Source organism: Podarcis bocagei (genome assembly GCF_964188305.1).
Source record: "Podarcis bocagei genome assembly, chromosome: 1".
Classification (NCBI taxonomy): Eukaryota; Metazoa; Chordata; class Lepidosauria; order Squamata; family Lacertidae; genus Podarcis; species Podarcis bocagei.
Genome location: NC_138125.1, coordinates 51,851,655 through 51,872,045, shown reverse-complemented (window position 1 = coordinate 51,872,045; position 20,391 = coordinate 51,851,655). Strand labels below are relative to the sequence as shown.

General features: G+C 43.7%; 2 protein-coding genes across 43 annotated transcripts in view; both read left to right on the top strand.

Moving 5' to 3' along the window:
- Positions 1 to 18,769, top strand: part of NR1H3 (nuclear receptor subfamily 1 group H member 3) — a 31,348-nt gene extending 12,579 nt beyond the window's left edge. For 2 of the 6 annotated variants that reach the window (XM_081165642.1, XM_081165645.1), the window contains exons 2-10: positions 3,749 to 3,844; positions 6,652 to 6,880; positions 8,601 to 8,867; positions 9,638 to 9,846; positions 10,755 to 10,934; positions 11,800 to 11,899; positions 12,699 to 12,812; positions 14,305 to 14,399; positions 16,210 to 18,769. In XM_081165642.1, the coding sequence (XP_081021768.1) occupies positions 6,739 to 6,880; positions 8,601 to 8,867; positions 9,638 to 9,846; positions 10,755 to 10,934; positions 11,800 to 11,899; positions 12,699 to 12,812; positions 14,305 to 14,399; positions 16,210 to 16,356 (1,254 nt within the window). In that variant the 5' untranslated portion in view covers positions 3,749 to 3,844; positions 6,652 to 6,738 and the 3' untranslated portion in view covers positions 16,357 to 18,769. Of the gene's footprint in view, positions 1 to 128; positions 2,140 to 2,183; positions 2,573 to 3,748; positions 3,845 to 6,651; positions 6,881 to 8,600; positions 8,868 to 9,637; positions 9,847 to 10,754; positions 10,935 to 11,799; positions 11,900 to 12,698; positions 12,813 to 14,304; positions 14,400 to 16,209 lie in introns of those variants that run through there. The other 4 variants (XM_081165644.1, XM_081165643.1, XM_081165646.1 and 1 more) reach the window with 4 other exon arrangements.
- Positions 18,770 to 19,161: 392 nt separating this feature from the next.
- The window catches only part of MADD (MAP kinase activating death domain), an 80,218-nt gene continuing 78,988 nt past the window's right edge, over positions 19,162 to 20,391 (top strand). For 36 of the 37 annotated variants that reach the window (XM_081163339.1, XM_081163338.1, XM_081163333.1 and 33 more), the window contains exon 1: positions 19,162 to 19,291. The gene's annotated coding sequence lies outside the window, so the exon portion shown is untranslated. Of the gene's footprint in view, positions 19,292 to 19,387; positions 19,531 to 20,391 lie in introns of those variants that run through there. The other variant, XM_081163321.1, reaches the window with a different exon arrangement.

The following is a 20,391-nucleotide window of genomic DNA, read 5'->3' as shown; positions in this document are numbered from 1 at the left end:
AAGTCATTGATATTGATGTTAAAAAGAGTATTTTAAATTGTAAAACAGAAAATTTGGTAAAAATTATATTATATATATGTGTGTGTGTGTGCGTGCGCGCGCATATAATGTTTGTGTGCGTGATAATAATAATAGTAATATGTTGCTGAATTTTGAATTAGAAATGAAGCAAAACTGTAAGTTTTGAGAGATGAACAATTGAGGCAATTAATAGTGCAACACGTGGAAAAGAGTTCCTGCATGGAATGCACTATGATTTTAATGGGGCCAGAATCTTTTTCTACAGAATACTTGTTAAAGACTTTTTAAAATTTGTCCTGAGTCTGTTGGGATGGGGAACTCTTTCAAGCTAGGGATTCAGAGACAGCCTCCGTTCCAGCTTTGCATGCTATATAGAGGATGTTTGGGAGATTCATAGACTCATAGTGTCTCCAGAGTTAACTTCTCTCCCCAGTATTCTACCACCCCAAGTTTGGGTCACAAATATTTAAAAGTAGTACATTGCTACTTCTGAATAGTTCGAGGGTGGTGGATTAGAACAGTTCCAAAAAAGCTTTGAGAAAAAAAGGGTACTAGGGGAAGAGATCAAGAGGAACAATTTGAGAGAGTGTGAGAACATTTAGTTTCCTTATGGTAGATCCTCAAAACGAAGTGAGGAAGTCTTTTAGGAAGCTTGTGAAAAATTTTGCTGGGTGGCATAAAAATAAGAGAAATTGTCCAGAGCAAAATGTCATGGTGGCACCAGCCTGTTACGTACCAGAAAATGTTCGTGACTATGTCTTCTGTTATGCATCCTTCACCTCATATTTCCCTCCATTAGCATTCACCTCTGCTAGTAGCACTTCAGTAATTACTGGCCAATATATCAATATAGTGGTACCTTGGGTTACATACGCTTCAGGTTACATACTCTTCAGGTTACAGACTCCGCTAACCCAGAAATATTACCTCGGGTTAAGAACTTTGCTTCAGGATGAGAACAGAAATCGTGCTCCGGCGACGCGGCAGCAGTAGGAGGCCCCATTAGCTAAAGTGGTGCTTCAGGTTAAGAACAGTTTCAGGATAAGAACGGACCTCCGGAATGAATTAAGTACTTAACCCAAGGTACCACTGTATATCATCCAAAACCGGTTTGAAGGCCATATCATGCCCTCAGTTGCAGTGGAGGACCATTGTCTCATTGGCAGTGTTGAAATAAGCAGTAAATTCAGTTGGCTTCGGTACACAGAGAGGAGGGGGAAGCCATCTTGTTCTTTGCATTAGGCCTCAAAATGCCTTTGGCCAGGCCTGTCTTACAGTCCTGTTAGGATTGCTTCCATCAGTGCAAGAGATTCTTAGACCAGCGGGAGCAGAGGAATGAAGGGCAGGCAAAGGAATGCTGGCTGAGACATGACTAGCCTGTGGGGAGCTTTTCTATGGGGAAAGGCAAAATCCAGGGCCAAATTGCACAAACTCCATTGCATTTTACTTTTCTCCCTGACAGTTTTATCTAAAGTTGAAAAGCAGCTTTTAAAAACGAAGGACGGGTGGGAGACTGTCCTGCACAGCAAAAAGAGACATGGGAGCTATTAACTTTTCTCCTTTGTGCTATTTTTTCCAGTCGGGATATAAGCTGTTTTTCTCCTTATGGGGGTGGGGAACAAATGGGGGCCTGTTCTTTTCCACCTGTGTGATGAAAAGCAGCTGGGAGGCAAATTTATGGCATGGGGAACAGCCCAAAGGGAATGAACAGCTTATCAACCAATCAATCATCAATCATTTTATTTGTATGCCACCTTTCCAAAGTTAAAACCATGCTCAAGGCGGCTTAACAACATATAAAAAATTACATAACTGCAAACAGTAGTCATAAACAATAAACACAACACAACAAACAAAGCTGATGCTCTGCTCAAGACTGTAGTCTCCTATAGATCTCTTTCAGTTAACACAAAACATCAGAGGGGAGATTACGGTATATACAGCTGCTCGTTAACTTGTCATTTGGCCTTTGAGAGAATTGGCTATGAGAACAAATCCCAAGCCCGTACTGAAATGGAATAATGAAGGAATAGAGCCAACTCTGTTCACCCCCAGCTAGCAGGGACCGTGGTCAAGCATGATGGGATCTGTAGTCCAGCAACATTTGAGGAGCCACAGGTTAGCTACTCGCGAACATAACCTTTACTCTGAAGGGAAGGGGAGTCATTTTGTGGCTGGGGTGTGGATGGTGGCCACAGGATGAAACATCTTGGGTTGTTTGGTAGCACCATGTTCCTGAAGCGACAAAATTTGCTGTACTTGGGACTTTTGCTCTCTGAGTTGTTCCGCTGTTTCTAGGCGGGGTTGGGGCTGGTGCCAACATAACTTGGAAGTACTTGGCGCCTGATCTGAGACACAAATGTGACCACAGACTAAGGGATATATGCTTCCCTCAGCCTTTCACCTACATTTACTTCCCCATGGGGCTTTGCTGTTCATTCTAGTTGCACTTTGGAGAGGAAGGCTTCATAACATTCTGTACATTTTGCCTCTGGGGCTGGCACTGTCAACAACTTGGCAAGACAGTGGTCACCAACTTTCCAGTTTACAGGTACTCTTAATGCAACATTACTGAACTGCAGTAAATGTAATTAAATTAAATCTGATTGCTGCAAATGTACATTGAGCTTTACATCTTTTAACTGGATTCCAATAATATTTTTTAGCAAAAAGCTGGTGGAATTCTCAACAGCAGGGTGGGGAGCATTAGTGTTCTTATTCTATTGTTTTCAGTGTGACAGGTTGCCTCTCTTGGTAGGACCTGGCAATTCTCCTGTAGGATGAGCCAACTCTGCTGCCATCTGAGATCTGCGCCTAAGTGAGAGATTTGAGAGATCATGATTTGCCCTTGTTAGGCAGATTGATATTGATGAGATGAAAATGGTTTGAATCTTCTGCAAGCTTTTTGACCCCTACAATAGGGTGTATGCTGTTGTTGTTGACAAAGTTATTGATAATTTAGAATAAAAGAATCATACTTAAGGGCTGTTCTATATCCAGATGTGCTGATTTTAAACCCTTTAGTGGCCAGCCTAAAAATACAAAACAAATCCTTACTGTTCATTTGATTTGACTCTGAGAATTGCAGATTTCAGGCAAAGTAAACAGTAAAACATTTTAGTTAGGCGTTGGTCTGTGTTCTGAATGCTTTAAATTTTAAAATTAATTGTATATTTTCATTTTCAGTGTATGTTAGACTAGTCTAACTCTGGTCATTGTTTTACAGATAAAAATATGAAAAGGGTCTGTAATATGGATCCTATAACTCAAGAACAAGCTAACACAAGCTGGTACCCTCCAGGCATTTTGGACTACAATTCCCATCAGCCCCAACCTCCATGACTGTGCTGACTAGGACTGATGGGAGTTATAGTCCAAAACATCTGAAGGCCACCAGGCTAAGCAAAGCTGCTCCAGCAATATAGCAATTTATTATTATTTTTGCATTGTCTTCTCATCTCTGTGAGCTGGATTTTCTGTGTACTCTGTTTCTGAACCAGCAAGAATATTGTGCAGGTTTTGCATTTGTAAATTACCCATCACGGCCTCACTCTCAGGCCGCACATTAGATCTGCCAGCATCATGCCACACATCTCTGCGCTGAAGAAGTGTCATGCTACAAGTGCATGGAACACAGGGGAAGTGGGGTGCTAAATAAAACTTGGTTTTTTTTTCTTATTTTACAACAGTGCCTTCCAATTGAAATAACAAATACCTCTTGTTTCAGATACGACAGCTGCAGAACACTCCAAATTTTGGAAATTTGGGGCTGGCAACCCTAGATACGCACGAACAAACTGCAACTGCTTGTGGATCCACAAAGGTAAAATGAGAATGCAGCATTTTGCAAAATATTTCAGTGCTGTACCCAGTGCTTTTTTTCTAGGTGCCAGTACTCACCATGAAGTTGTTACAGTAAGTTTCACACTTTTTAACAACGAAAAAAGAGGTGCCGGTACTGCATACACTTGAGTGCCTCCTTTAAAAAAGCACTGTTCCTTGGAACTGTACACAGTTTTCTCTGTGGCAGCAAAAAGGCATTCTAGGTTAGTCCAATCGCAGACCCAGTGTATCCTTTAAGAAGGCTGCAGCTGCTTCTTAGTCACCTCTTCAGACATAAAGAATTGTGCAGATCCTCTCAGGTGTTTAGATCAGCAGAAGGGACCCCAAAGGGAAGAATTTTAATTTACCTCTCACAGAGGAAGTCATTTGGCCATTGCTCTCCAAAGTACAGTATTGACAGGCATTTGAGGTTGATTGAGCAGCTATGAACTAGGCAGGAAAGTGAATTGGACTGGACTGACTTAAAGTAAAGGTACCCCTGCCCATACGGGCCAGTCGTGTCCGACTCTAGGGTTGTGCACCCATCTCACTTAAGAGGCCGGGGGCCAGCGCTGTCCAGAGACACTTCCGGGTCACGTGGCCAGCGTGACGAAGCTTCTCTGGCGAACCAGCACCAGCGCAGCACACGGAAACGCCGTTTACCTTCCCGCTATAAAGCGGTACCTATTTATCTACTTGCACTTAGGGGTGCTTTCGAACTGCTAGGTGGGCAGGAGCTGGGACCGAAGACGGGAGCTCACCCCGCCGCGGGGATTCATACCGCCGACCATGCGATCGGCAAGCCCTAGGCACTGATGTTTTACCCACAGCGCCACCCGTGCCCCCTGGACTGGCTTACAGACAGGGAAATAAACCAAATGAGATTTATTAGCACTCAAAATGGAATTTGGACACTTTTAAAATGGAGGTCAGAAATGTCAGGTCTGCTGCCATAAGCCAGGCTAACCATATCATTTGGGCAAGAATCCCTCTTTCAACCTGTGTTCGGGGCTGTGAAAATGCAGTGGACTATCTACAGCATCAGAGACTTTTTACATCCTTCCCAAGTCAGTCAAGGACTTGAAGCCCTCATGGTGCCAAAAACTGCCCTTGTGGGTTAAAATGACAATTTAGCAGTGAATTTCTCTTTGACTGTTTGACTTGGCCTTCTTGGTTGATTGATGACATGTCAGTTTTGAAATCTCCCTAGGCAAGCGTCTTTGCCCTTCTCTTTGGCTCCAGTTGTCTGGCCCTCCTCCGTGTTTACTGGAACATACTAGTTTGCCCCAAAGTTGCTTAATTTCTGTGCTGATGCCAGCAGAAGACCAAATTATGTGGTTCAGATTTTTAGGTGCAGAAATTAAAATCTTTCCCTATTTTAATATATCTAGTATCTATATTTTATTCCAACAGGACTTTGGGAACTGACTGTTTTAAAAGGGAAGGGCTTTAATAGTGCCATCCTGGTTTTATTATCTTTATTTTAATAGATTTGTTTTATTAACATTGTTTTAATTCTATTAGAGTTTAATGACTGTTAAACCATTATCTTTTATATGTTTTTAGCTTTTTGGATTTCCCCCCTGTGTTTTAATTTGTGTAGGAATACAAATAAATATAATGAGGGCTTTTTTTCAGCTGGAATTCTAAGAGAACGAGGGGGAAATTCATGGTGGGTCCCGGCATCTCTTTTTCTAGAAAAATAGCGCTGAATATAATACAGTCAAACCTCGGAACTTGAAAGTAATCCGTTCCGGAAGACCATTCAAGTTCCAAAATATTTGAGTTCCGAGGCACGGCTTCCAATTGGTTGCAAGAGCTTTCACTCAAGTGGAAGCCGTGTCGGACGTTCGAGTTCCGAGGAACGTTCGAAAACTGGAACACCCACTTCCAGGTTTTCGGAGTTCGGGAACTGAAACATTCGGCAACGGAGCTGCTTGAGTTTCAAGGTTTGACTGTAATAATAATAATAATAATAATTTTTTTTACAATCTGGGAGGCTTTTCTTTAAAATAGGGACATTTTGGTTAAATGATCCACAAAAAACTTTTCACATTGGAGCTCTGCAGCAAGCACACAGGGGGCAGTGCCTCTTGAGACTCAGTGAATGACCAGAAGGCCAGTTTGCTTCACTGGACAGAACTGGACTCGAAACAATGATTTTATTTAACATTCTGTGCCCATCAAGGCTTATTTTAATTATTTTCAGGGAGATAAGATATCTTGCAATCTTTGTCTAACAAACTCCGTTCTTCAGTTATTCACCTTACTTGCTGTTTCAGAAGCCTCCATGAAAATGAAACTGTCATACACTGGAAGCTTGCCTGACCCCTTTGCTTTTTCACTTTATACCATCTGGTTAAATTTGCCCTCCTTGGATGGTCTTTTTGTTAGCAGCATTGATTTACACTGTTTTAATCACCTGTTTTAGTGTCTTTTTTCATTCTGACCAGTTTATTATCGTTCTAGTATTGTTGTTTTTTTAAAGAGAATTTTTTGTTAGCTGCCTTGAGCGCTATATTTCCAGGGGAAAGTGGAATATAAATTATGCCACTCAATAATATGTAAAATAATCAAACTGAACAGAACAAAAAAGTAGTTTGAGAAATCAGATGTCAAAGGAGGCAAATCACTTTTTAAATTAGATGCCTCCTATTTGAAAGCGGGGAGATGGCAATTGTGAAGGAACAGCTATTAGAGTGGGTGGCAGTCTTGGCTGGTACTGTTGCACAGGAACAGTGTAAAAATGTCTGGCTGGTATCTCTGGTAATTGTGTTTTTCTTTTCTTCTGCTTCCACTTTCCTCCAGGGCCTTCTCCATTTTGTGAGGATATTGTAACACTGGATTCAAATGTCTTAAGCTTCGCCTTAACCATGCTTTAGAGACAAGAAGGACATGAGGAGCCCCACAAGGGCAACCATCATGGGTCCTACACAGCTTGTGGCACAGAATCATGGGAAGAAGGCATGTGCTTTTGGCATGGAGGAAAAAGGGTTTGCACTTTTCCATGGCTCAGAGATCCCACCTGAGCACATAGGTGAGACCCAGACCCTTGTTTCAGCCACTCAGTGCAAATGCTTTGAGCAGAGTTTAGGCTTTGAAATTTATATATTACACCAAACAGGGTGACAGACAGAAGTAGTGGAATTAATCTGCACTGTACCACCTCAGATTGAAAGTGTGTGTGTGTCATTTCTTTAAATGCTTCCTCGCAATTTTTGTTTTAAGTGCACAACTCCCTGCAGGAAGTAAATGATGGATAATAATAATAATAATAATAATAATAAAAGGATGGAGAAAAAAGTTTAGCCGTGAATAGGGCCTACACTTGAGTAAATACACTCTTTGCGTCTAGGTTTGAGAAAGTGATGGGGGGACTGTGGGAGGCAGAAAGAGAGAGAAGCTGGAGATATGCTCGTTCCCCATTTACTTCTTTTTTGTTGTTTCAAAAGCCTGCATTAACTGTTTGCCCAGAGGAACAACAGCAACAAAATGTGTGCAGCATAGGAAGCAATGGGTAGAATTCAATGCTACTCTATTACGAGCGTTTCTTCTGCACAAACATTTCAGCTTCCTAGATGGAACAAGCCTTTGTCTCCTTGTCTGGAGCCAGTGTGCTGTAGTGGTTAAGAGCGGTGGACTTGTAATCTGGTGAACCAGGTTCGCGTCTCCGCTCCTCCACCTGCATCTGTACCTTGGGCTAGTCACACTTCTCTGAAGTCTCTCAGCCTTACGCACCTCACAGAGTGTTTGTTGTGGGGGAGGAAGGGAAAGGAGAATGTTAGCCGCTTTGAGACTCCTTAGGGTAGTGATAAAGTGGGATATCAAATCCAAACTCCTCTTCTTCCTTCCCTCACACACTCTTCTGGGGGTTCTCCCTACCCCATTCCCAGCCAATTTCGGGGCAGACAGGGCAGGAAGGGGGGGGTATTTTGTGCAAGCGGAAGTCCTTGCTCAAGGCTTCTGCTGACAGGATTCCTTAGGTGAATCCCACCCAATGTATTTCTCAGCCATTCATATAAGCTATAGCTGACTTCAGCTAAGGAGGAAGGAACAATACTGCCCTCTGGTGACTGGCTCACAGAAAAAACTCTGAACCATGTTAGGAGAGCAAACCTTTTAGTGTAAAGTGTAGTTAGTGTAAAATTCCTACCTATTTTGCCCTTCCTCACACTCCATACTTAGCTCAGGGACCTCAGAACCTTAAGACCGTATGGCATTAGCTGTCAGGTTCTGGCAAGTCCTTATTCCTGAAAGAGGAAGTTCAGGACACTTGTCACAGGGTTTGTTTGCATGCTTATACAGTCGTACCTTGTTTTGCGAATGGGATCTGTGCATGCGTGAGCGGCAAACCCGGAAGTAACCCATCCTGGTACTTCCGGGTTTGCCGCAGACATTCGCCGGAATGGACGCTAGGCGAGGCGGACGTTCGTGGAGGTATTACACATATTTTTTAATTGTTATGTTTCCTTGTTTGAATTGACTCTGAGAAATATTAGTGTAACCCCATGGCTCTAGAACTGTGTGAGAAAGACTTTGCTAAACTAGAGGAGGAAGAATCTGCACCTGCTTTCGGCCTAGGTCCTTATGTGCTTTTATTGGACTGAGATGTGGAGTTTGAGATTTCTCTGTGCTCAGCCTTATGCGAGGAAGGACTGCTATAATTTGCCTTGTGAGGCATGGTCTTCCTTTGTTTTCTGGATGAAATCTTACAGCCTCTCTTTCCCCACCCCTTTCATCCTTATCTGTGTTTACAGAAACACCCCCTCTGAAACGGAAGAAGGGGCCAGCCCCCAAGATGCTTGGCAATGAGGTGTGCAGAGTGTGTGGTGACAAGGCCTCAGGCTTCCACTACAATGTCCTCAGCTGCGAGGGCTGCAAGGGCTTTTTCCGACGCAGTGTCATCAAGGGTGCCCAGTATGTTTGCAAGAATGGCGGCAGGTGTGAGATGGACATGTACATGCGGCGAAAGTGTCAGGAGTGCCGGTTGCGCAAATGCCACGAGGCAGGCATGCGAGAGCAATGTAGGTGACAAGAACAGGGATGTGAGGCCAGAGAATGTGTAGGAGCAATAAGGTGCTCCTTATTGCAATAGTCCATCTTACGCATAAAAAAAAATCAGTGACTATATGTTAATAGAATCTGGTGTATGCTCAGAAAAAGTGTGAAATTGTATAATAATATTTGCTTAAGTTGAAAATGTAATGTTCCAATTTTCACTGAGTTCAGAGGGTGGTATTCAACCAAGTTTTATTCAGAGACCAATTAAAACAAACGGGACTAAGTTAGGTCCATTGGGCAAGTTAAAAGATGGGCAATCTCAAGCAGGGTGAGGGGATGAGCAGGTAATTGCAAGGAAATATGAAGAGGGATAGATATATGAAGGGCACATTCAGTGTAGCCTTTAAATGCCTTTAGGCAGCTGTACATACACAATGGGGGGTGGGAATCTTTCACAGCCATGAGATCTAGAAAGTTGTATTTAAAGGGGGGGGGGAGGAGAGAGCAGAAAGTCTCAGGAGACCTGATTTTGCCCTGCGTAATCTTTTGTTGGTGCATGAAATGTGAATAGGCTGCTTGTATAGGAGCCATATAAATAAAAGGTGAGTTTGTCAGTATAGGGCAAGCTGATGAGGTGGATGCCAACCCCAAATGTGGAGTTGCCACCTAGGAAATAATAAATGTTGAGACACTTTGCTTCCATCCTGTAGCAAAGATTTCACTAATTTAGTGATTGTGTACTTCGTGTAACCAGCTGTCCCCTCACTTCTCCCTTTCTGTGCTGCACTTTTAGGTGTTCTCTCTGAAGAACAAATCCAGCTGAAGAAGTTGAAGAAGCAGGAGGACGATCAATCTCGGATGGTAGTTGTGCGCCAGAGCTCATTATCCCCCCCAAATACCCCTCCTAAAATGACACCGGAGCAGCTTGACATGATAGAAAAGCTTGTGGCAGCTCAACAGCAGTGTAATCGGCGCTCCTTCACAGACAGACTCAAAGTGACGGTAAAAGCACAGTTTAGGTGGGGCTCTGAACTGGAGGGAGAAAACAGACCTCGCCTACCTTCAGTAAAGCTCCCCTTTGAATAACTTAAGTTGGCACGTTCATCAAATTGTATGTAGGGGTGGGGTGGGGGGGATATCCCATACTCAACAGGGATGGTGTCATTTTCTGATATAGTCGTACCTCAGCTCCCAAACACCTTGGGAGTTGAACGCTCTGGCTCCCAAATGATCAAAAACCAGAAGTGAGTGTTCCGGTTTTCAAATGTTCTTTTGGAAGCCGAACGTCCGACAGGGCTTCCGTGGCTTCCAATTGGCTGCAGGAGCTTCCTGCAGCCAATCAGAAGCCGCACTTTGGAAGTGAACCATTTTGGAAGTTGAACGGACTTCCAGAATGGATTCTGTTTGACCTCCGAGGTACGACTGTACTTCTCATTGATTCCTGAATTGCAGAGGGTTGGACTAGACCCTTGGATCCCTTCCAAGGGACCCTTGGATCTCTTCCAAGGGACCCTTGGATCCCTTCCAACTCTACGATTCTATGATTCTCATGGATCTCAAAGGGTCCTGCATATCCCAGGCATTACGGCCCAAGCTTGTAGACCCTGGGAGGAGTTTGTTTTTACCTTAGAGCAGATGGGGTCAGAATGCTGATGCCCAATGGAATTGTGGACTTAAGGTGCTGACCATGGATCATGTGGCTTTTGGGGTTCTAGAATAACTAGCCACAGACTGCTGAACAGGAAAGAATAGTGGGGCTGTTTGGATTGGGTCTATATAAGAGATATGAGATGATGTAGAAGAAGTAGGATATTTCTCATTCATTTCAGGAGACTTTCTGCTTTTCCCTTCCAACCTTTATCAGACTCTTTCTTCCTTTTCTCCCCATGGCTTTCCCATGAAAACTTCAGCCGTGGCCTCAGATTTCAGATCCTCTTCACCGCGAAGCACGACAGCAGCGTTTTGCTCATTTTACGGAGCTGGCAATCATTTCTGTACAGGAGATTGTGGACTTTGCAAAGCAGTTGCCAGGTTTCCTGGAGCTCACCAGGGAAGATCAGATTGCTCTTCTGAAGACTTCTACAATAGAGGTAAGACCTACACCCTACTGCTCTCATCAGAAGGAATGGCAGCTGTCACTGCAGTCATAAACAACGGTGACACCTGGCTGGTGAAAGCTTGTCAGGACAGGGCAGAACGTGCCCAGCCAACGTGCCGCCCAACAGACTCCCGTACCGCCCAACAAACCCTTGTTGTGCCCTACGGCCCCCACCCCACCCATGCCTAGCTACGCTACTGGTATCTGCCCCCAATTGAATGGCAGGCACCTCGATTGCCACTGCAAGAAGAGGCAGCTACAGGGGACCACTTTGGCAGGTGTTCCTATTGAGGTGGATGGGTTTGGTGTCATACCCATTTCCTGTAACAATGGCATTAAACAGTGAGTAAATTTGATTAATCAAATGTAGGAATTGCCCACCAAATTGTAATTTAGATAGTAAAGATTTTTAAAATGCTCAGGAGCATTTTCAAGTCTTCATGTGACACCTGGTTCTTTGCTGAGACAATGCTCTTCTACATCAGCTCATTTGGAGCTGTCCATGGTCCTGGTTGTTGTTTACTGGAACCTACCATGACCAAATTAGTAGTAAATTGATTTGTCTTGAGCTGGCTGACTTTGACCTGACCTACTTAACTGGACCCAATTTACTGAAACCTGACCTGCCTTGTTGTAATTTGACCTACTTAACTGGACCTGACTTTTGCCTGCCTTTTCCCTTGCAGGCCACAAATCTTGACATAGTAAGAAAAGGAGCAGGTCTGAAAATTCCCTTCTGTGAGCACTTAATAGGATCCATGCCACTGTCTACTGTCTTACTGAGGGCTATTGGTTCAGGGATGTGTCCTGCTAGTTTATTGCCAGACGTTTAATGACTTCTGTTTTCTACATTTAAGGTGATGCTGTTGGAGACATCTCGGCGCTACAATCCAGAAACAGAATGCATCACTTTTTTGAAGGACTTGAGTTATAATCGGGATGACTTTGCCAAAGCTGGTGAGCTAAACACAGTTTAGAGTATCAAGGAGATCTTTTTTCTTCTTCACTGTGGGAAGCTTTTTTTTTAATGCTGAAAAAAACAAAGTCCAGACTCTGCTCCAAAAGAAGTTAGGCTCTAAGTGATTGAACTTGGCATTTTTACTCTCAGCTGCACCTTTTAATATGGAAATTTTCACTATGGTTCATTCTGTCCTGCTTTTGGAATTCCCAAGTGATTCTTGTGGGGTTTGATTTCTCTTGTACTTGAAAATATAATTTTTTTAAGGCTTAAAGGGCTCCGTTTCACTATTTTATTTATTTATTTATTTATTTATTTAATTTATAATATTTATGTACCACTTGATTGTTAAAAACCTCGAAGCAATTTACAAGAAGATAAAACAAGAAAATCAATTAAAAAACACAACTGTTCTTTAAAACATACAAACATTAAAATACAAAAGTTAGGACTCCAAGTGGTACAGCAATAAAACCGTTAGCACATTTGCAAAGCGAAGCAGGGTCTGGTATGGTTTCAAATGGGATGGAGAACCACTTGGGGGTTAGACTACATGACTCTTGGATCCCTTCCAACTCTACGATTCCATGACTCTACTAAAACTCATTAAAATTAAGCAGGACAGGCTAGCTAGTGTCACAGTGCCATGAATATAAGGTAGCAACTACTGAACAAAAACATGGGAAAGAATAGAGCACCATTAAGATTCAAATGCCTTCAATTTTTTAAAAAAATATTTTGCATTACATTAAAGCAATGTCAACTTTTAACTTCCTGCTTGCTGTCTTTTCCTCCCAGGCCTTCAGTTTGAGTTCATCAACCCCATCTTTGGATTTTCAAAGGGAATGAATGAACTGCAACTCAATGATGCTGAATATGCACTTTTAATTGCTATCAGCATTTTTTCTGCAGGTAAAAAGCCTGGGAGCTCATGTTGCTGAATCAAAAAAATAAGAGTTTGTATGTGGGAGCTTAATACCATTTTCTTACGAAGAAACACACATAGATAAAGCATAGAATAAGATTCTAATGATGATGCTGAAGGATAATTTGTGCTGTGAATTAATGTTCTGGATCATCGGTCTTTGAAACATACCGAGAACCAGGTGGAAGTCTTGACATATATAACTTGTCAACCTCCTGAGTCTCCGAGAGCAGAAGTAACTCACGAAAGAGTCCACTGTGACAATATGATAGAAAAACAACCCACTTAATATAATTGTTCTCATGGGGACTATAAATCTGTTCCTAAAAGAGGGTTGAGAAGTAAAAGATGCTCATAAAACCTCTGATGAAAAATAGGGAATGTGGAAGACATAGTAATCACTTTATGGCTTGGGAGTATTCCTATTTCTTCAGTATCCAGTGCAGTAGCCTCCAGATGTTGTTGAATTATAACTCCCATAGCTGCTGCTCTCCAGCTGGGGCTGATGGGAGTTGTGGTCCAACAGCATTTGGAGGGAACTATGCTGGTGACTCTTGTCCTATATCGTGGTGGGGGCAGGGAAGTAAGTCATCTTGACATGGATATATGAAGTGGCTTAGCTTTGGTTCACTTTTTGGAGTTACAGAATTTGGCCCATTGATTCTGTGCCCCCCCCCAAGACATAAACACCTAAGCCCCAGTTGTGTGAAAGTGTATGGAAATATATGAGTTGGGTGAGGATGTCACAGTGAAAATATTTCTCCTGTTTTGTTTTCTGGATGCTTTTTTTTAAAAAAAAATATTATTAATGTTGTTTTCTGGATGCTTTGATACAGAGAAAAGTATTGCTGAAAGTAATAATAATAATTAAAAAAAATCTAGCCAAAGCTCAGCAGTTCTCCTCATTGATGAATATAATTTAAAGCAGGGTTAGGCAACCTTTGGTCCTGCAGATGGTGCCAAACTACATTTCCCTTCAACCCCATAGCCCCATGGCCAATAGTCAAAACTGATGAGAGTTATGATCCAAAAACATCTGGAGGGTCAGAGCCGCCCTCTCCATGTTTCACTGAACTTCAGAATGTTCAAAGTCCTTCATATATATTATCTCAATATTTTCAGCTCTTGGGTTTTATTTTCTATTGATATTTTAGTTTTGTTGCGATGAAATAAAACTTGCTGCTACAACAACAATAACCTTATAAGGTAGAGGCAGCCTAGCTCACAACATTTGCTTCTTCCATTGACACTGGTGGGAGTTAAATACTTGTTCTTAATGAACATGAATAAAATCCAGCAGATGTGAGAGAATGGTTCACGTGACAGGAACCTGTGCATGTCTAAGCTGTAGGGTGCATGGACAGTTGTGGAGCCAGACTTCGGGAAGGGGCTTGGTGGATTTGAGTATTTGGATTTTAGCCTCAGTCTGACTAGTCTGCATTCAGCTACCTATGAACCTTTTGTCTTGCTTATTGGCAGACCGGCCAAATGTTCAAGACCAGACCCTGGTGGAAAGGTTGCAGCATACCTATGTAGAAGCCCTTCATTCTTACATTTGCATCCACAGACCAAACGTAAGTGTCTGGCTGAGCTCTGAATCATTTTGTATTGCCAAAAATATGTGTGCAGAATACTACTGAGATTAAAGTTATCGGGGTTTTTTAAGTTGTATTGATTGATCTTTTGGACTGCATGTCCAAATGATTCTGTTTGCATAGGAATCTATCTTATCCTGAATCAGACCATTGGCTTGTCTAATTCAGTAGTAATAATAATAATAATAATAATAATAATAATAATAATAATACTCAGACTGGCAGCTGCTCTGCAAGCTCACAGGCAAACATCTTTCCCAGCCCTTTTAGCTGAAATCCTTTTATCTGGAGATGCCAAGTGTTGCACCTGTGGCTTTCTGTATGTAGTGCTGCTATTGAACTTTGGTTCCTTTCCTGCTATCTAATATTTATTTTTTAAAAAAACAGAGAAGGGGCAAACATTGCAGATCTAATAGGGGCTTACTCAAAGAGTGCTCCTTTCTTTAAGAGCTTGAGGAGAGAAAGCAAATATTTAGTGGAGATGCTTTCAGCTCCATTGTCACAGTAATCATCATCATCAATAATATTTATATCCCGCCCATCTGGTTGGGTTTCCCCAGCCACTCTGGGCGACTCTCAACAGAACACTAAAAACACAATAAAACATCAAACATTGAAAACTTCCCTAAACAGGGCTGCCTTCAGATGTCTTCTAAAAGTCAGATAGTTATTTATTTCTTTGACATCTGATGGGAGGGCGCTCCACAGGGCAGGCTCCACTGCCGAGAAGGCCCTCTGCCTTTTCAGCCACCATATGCTTCTGCTTTCTATAACAAGTTAATCCTTACATGTGCAGAAAATGAAGGTGGCCTAAAGGAACTGTAGATTAGGAGATGCAGCTACTGCACATTCTGTGACAGCTTAGACTCCCTTAGAAATGGGCAATCCTATATACATTATGCAGCCTTGTACAACCTCTATCTGCCTCCTGTTTATATGGAACTACCTATAGTAAGTTATGTTTGCTAGCACTTTCAACAGCTCCTCAAGATCTTGGGGAACCTTCCCTATGTGGAGCTGTCTAACTGTCTTTTAGGCCAGGGGTGGAGTGGCCTTCCAGATGTTGCTGGACTACAATTCCCTTTATTCCTGGCTATTGACCATGCTGACATGGGCTCATGGATATTCAACAACATCTGGAAGGCTCACAAGTTAGACATTCTTGTTTTGGGAGATAATACAGTTCTGATTCTGAACTGTAGTTGCTGGGGGATGGGGAGAGAGAATTGATTGAAATGTGCTGCTTGAAGGTCTGGAAGCTCAGACAAGTCTTGAACAGGAGTTTTAGCGCACAGAACATAATACTGTTTCTTGTCCAAGCGTCCTGGTACACAATATAATTGCTCCTAGTTTTATATTCTCAGCTTTCTGCCCTGTAGTCCTTTGATTTTTGCTTTGTCATTTAACTCCCCAGTTCTTGATGGTACCATTTCCCCCTCCCCCCCCAAAAAAACAAACCCAAATATTAAGATTTAAATTCATTATGCAAAGAGTGCAAAGCAGTTCATGCAAATGTCCATGATTTGCATAATTTGTTCTGAGCAAGGAGCTTGGGGTTCTTTGGCACAGTGCATTGCAATCTATGAGGTTGCCAAGTCATTTTACAATTGAACTGATTGGCATAGGCTTAGATTTAACATTATTAATTACGCTGATATCTAAAATGCCTTTTAATATTATTACCATGGGAGGAAGTCATTAGTAGTCCTGCTTTGCTGATGAGAAGCTGAGACTGAAGCAGATTTTGGCTCTGACTGATATCATTGTCCTTTTGCATATGACCTTGCAGGATCATCTAATGTTCCCACGGATGTTAATGAAACTGGTCAGTCTTCGGACTCTAAGTAGCGTCCATTCTGAACAGGTGTTTGCTCTTCGGCTGCAGGACAAGAAGCTGCCACCCCTTCTTTCAGAGATTTGGGATGTCAATGAATGACCACACTGTCCCCGTGGACCAGCTAGCTGAAGCAACCCCATCCTTGACTGTTGCTAACCAGAAGCTGTCCTCCCCTCTCCAAAACACTGGAGCTCAGTGCAGAGGGCTATGGTCTTGTGGTTTCTTTGTTCTGAAACAATGCAGAAGGCAATTGAGATGGACCAGTTAATGCTTGAGTCTTTGATTTTAATGCCTTCCAGAAATAGAAGAACTGAAACACCTCAATGTAGTAGAGATGACGAACCCACCCTAATAATTTCTCCAGTGGCTCTCCTTCTTCAGGCACTTATCCTGTGTTTAATTTCAAGGACCTGTCATATACACACCCACACCCCTCAGGGTTTCAGAAGCATTGCCCCCATTATGTATCCAGTTTGTTTAGTTTACTGGGAGTTGTCTGGACTGAATATTCTAAATACATTTTCTCATTCATAGAGGTTTCTGGCAGTCTCGAGTAGTTTTTGGTTCTTGACGGATTCCCCCCTCCCCCGAATCCTGTAACCATAATGCAATTTTGTTGACTTTTTCAAAGGGGCTCTGAAGGTTGGAAGGGTAGCTGTATCATAGAAAACTCAGTGATATTTCTTTTCCCAACTCCTATGTGCCACCACTGGTATTTTAGGGCCATTCATGTGTATATCAAAAATGCACAGGGAGCCATGCCCAATAACCAATCCCTGCTATGCAGCTGCTTCTAATGTGAAGGTGTATATCACATGTACACACAACATGCATTTGTGTAACCCTATCCTGTATACAGATACTAAAAAGTACCGTAAATCCTGCTTAGTTCAGTGTGGCTTGCATTCAGTTGATTACACATAGGACTGCAGTCTCAATGAGCAATCTGTGAAGTGGCCCTTATAAAGTTTGTGAACTTGCAGATTAGCATAGCTTCAACATGGGACACATCTTACCTGTAGAATCTGCACTGAGCAGCATGCTTGTTTTTTAACTATCAACCCTCTTGCCCACAGTCAGACATAGTCTTGGCATAGTGGAGATCAGTGCTGTTCCTTGCCATACTGTTTCTGTGTAGATAACATTTGTTGCACCTGTATTCCTTTTGGGTTTCATAACCATGACAAATGATTTCGTAGAAGGTTGTGTCTATATGAACATGTCTAGTTCATTATTTTTTGGCTTGTGGGGAATGCATATTGTGCCAGGTGGATCAGAGGAACATTCAAAGGACACAAATCCAAGAGATTTGTGTGGTTAGCTCGGGATGCCAGCTGTATGTTCTGTCATGTCTTGTACTACTCCTTCAGTCATGTGGACAGGAAAGATCTGCATGGGAAGGTGTCTCTATGCCTGGACTCCAGGGATCAAGAATGTTCCATTTCCTTGTATTTTGAGCTATCTGTATGAGCTTACAGTGGGTGTGTATGTATGTTGTAATAGTATCAAACATTACTTGGGTATCTGTGTAATGTGGGTACTGATGTCTATTTTAGTAAGAGAAGAGACACTTTGAAACAGGCAATTTGGAACAGAATTGGTCCTTCCCACTGATTTTCAGCTGCAACTCCCCTCCCTACCAGCCATTTCCTCTATAAAGTTCCAGACATAATGTTTATAAGGGTAAATTATGTCTCTGGACCCCATGTGGAAAGAAAAGCAACTGGAGAACTGTTGCAGCAAAAAATGGCAGGTATTTAAAGAGTTAAGAACTTTCTCCCCTCCAACCTGATTCTTCACTCCAAATTTGTCTTACAAAACGATCTTTTCCTCTGCTGCCCTATCTTCAGGAAGAAGAATAAGTTTGCATGTGTGATCCAAGTTTACGCTGAGAAAAGGGGCCTGAATCTATTTTGAGGTGTATGTTTATAATCCTTCCTTCACGTCTTTAAACGTGTCAAGTTTTTATCTAAGGACTTTCCTTTAAGGTTGATACCCATTATAAATAGTTGAATATTTTCAGCCTGGTCCTATGCAGAGTTAGGCACACCCAATCAATATGCTTAAGCATACCTAAGTTTGCATAGAGGATTAATTTACTTGAAGAAAAACACCCATCCTTCTATTCGCTAGAAGAAACAAATTGATGCCGTGAATTAAATCTGCGATTCCCTGGCACTGCAGTAGTATGTGCTTCCTTTGTTGGGATTTAAATTGCTTGCCCTGCAACCATCCTAAGAGCCTGGGCCCATGAACCAATGTGATTGTTGACTGTAGCAAGTGCCATACCTATGGTGTCGGCCTTGTGTCTGTTTTGCACTTGAGGTTGGTCTCTTTCCATTGGCCTTCACTCACTATAAAGCACTTGTAACAATTTGTAAAATCTGTTTTTTTATATATAACTTTGCTGTTGCAATATCCTTTACGTTTAATTCTGTATTTTTGGCTGTTTGCAAAATGCTAATGTTTATGCAAAAAATTAAAACTAATAATGTTCACTGTTAGTAAACAACCGTTGTTAAATGTGCGCATCTTTGGGTAGCGGGTTTTTGCTTTTTGTGGGGAGGAGAACATGTGGCATCTCCTTTGGATTGAAATGGTTCTTTGGTTGCCCTGCTCGTGCTCATTATAACGCCTCTTTCAACAGCCCTTGTCCCACATAGTGGCGTGGGGGGGGGGGAGGTTTGTCGCTTAACGCGGCTCCGGCCCGCTTTTCGACCCCCTCCTGAAGGGCCCGGCCGGGGGCCACGGCGCTCTCAAGGCCCTCAGCAGCGAGCGACTCCGCAGCGCCTCTTCCCGCCGCTTTCGGTTCTCGCGCCGCTTCCCCTGGTTGCGTTCCGCCCCGCCCTCCCCCTGCGAGCGGCTGAATGGTTTGGCTCTCCCACCTCCCGCTCCCCGCCCTCCTCCGGCTTGTTGGTTCGCTCCTCCCCGGGCTGTTGATGCGGAACTGGAGCCAGGCGGCTTTAAGGCTGGGGCTGAGCTGAGCGGTGCGCGAGGAGGAGGAGGCGGCGGCGGCGGCGGCCTCGTCTGACAGGTAAAGGCGAGCAGGCCTCGCGCTAACGGCTGGGAAGCGGATAATGGGGCGCCGCCCGGCCTCCTGTCTGTGACATATGCGGGGCTGAGAGGCGGCGAGGGTTTGTGGGGAAGGCAGAGGAGGCGCGCTCGCTTGCGTCGGGGTGGCGGCGAGGAGAACCGGACCTGCCGGCTGAGGCGGCGGCGGCGGGATACGCAGCCAGTGGCGCCTGGGCTGAGGGGCTGCTCGGTGGAGAGCAGGTGGGCGCGCGGAGCTCGCGTGGGCCGGGAGGGGAGGATGGAGGAGTGCGCGGGTGTTGGAGGGCAGCAGGCACGACTGGGGGGCTCGGAACTGAAAGGCGTTCGGGCGGGGGGTGCCGACGGCTGACGCAGAGAAGGTGGTGTGTGTGTGTGTGGGGGAGAGAAGTATTGGCAGGCGCTGGGTGAGGCGCAGCCGCATGGGGAGGGGGGAGGGGAGCTGCCGGGGGGGGCAGGGAGGGATAAAGGGATAAAGCTTAGAGCATTAGCGGGGATGCAGCAGGTACTGTGCGTGTGTATGTTTATGTGCGTATAAATGGGTTTAGGAGGGCAGGTACTGGAGCAGTGTATGTGTGTGTACCTCGGGTTACATACGCTTCAGGTTACAGACGCTTCTGGTTACAGACTCCGCTAACCCAGAAATTTTACCTCGGGTTAAGAACTTTGCTTCAGGATGAGAACAGAAATCGTGCTCCGGCGGCAGCAGGAGGCCCCATTAGCTAAAGTGGTGCTTCAGGCTAAGAACAGTTTCAGGTTAAGAACGGACCTCCGGAACAAATTAAGTACTTAACCCAAGGTACCACTGTATGTGTGTACAGTGTGTGTGGGTGTGTGGGTGTGTACACACATACACACAAAAACCCGCCACACACGAAAACATAGTATGTGTGTGTTATGTGCGTATAGATGGGTTTAGGAGGGCGAGTGCCTGATGTTGGTGTGATTTGTGTGGCTTACGCCCCCCTCTCATCCCACCTCTGGGCTGAGCTTGCAACGCAAAGATGCCCCGTCCTTGCTCTGTGGATCCATCTCTCCTGTCCTTCGGGGATGCAATACCCTTGCAGCTGCTTTCCTGGACTCGCT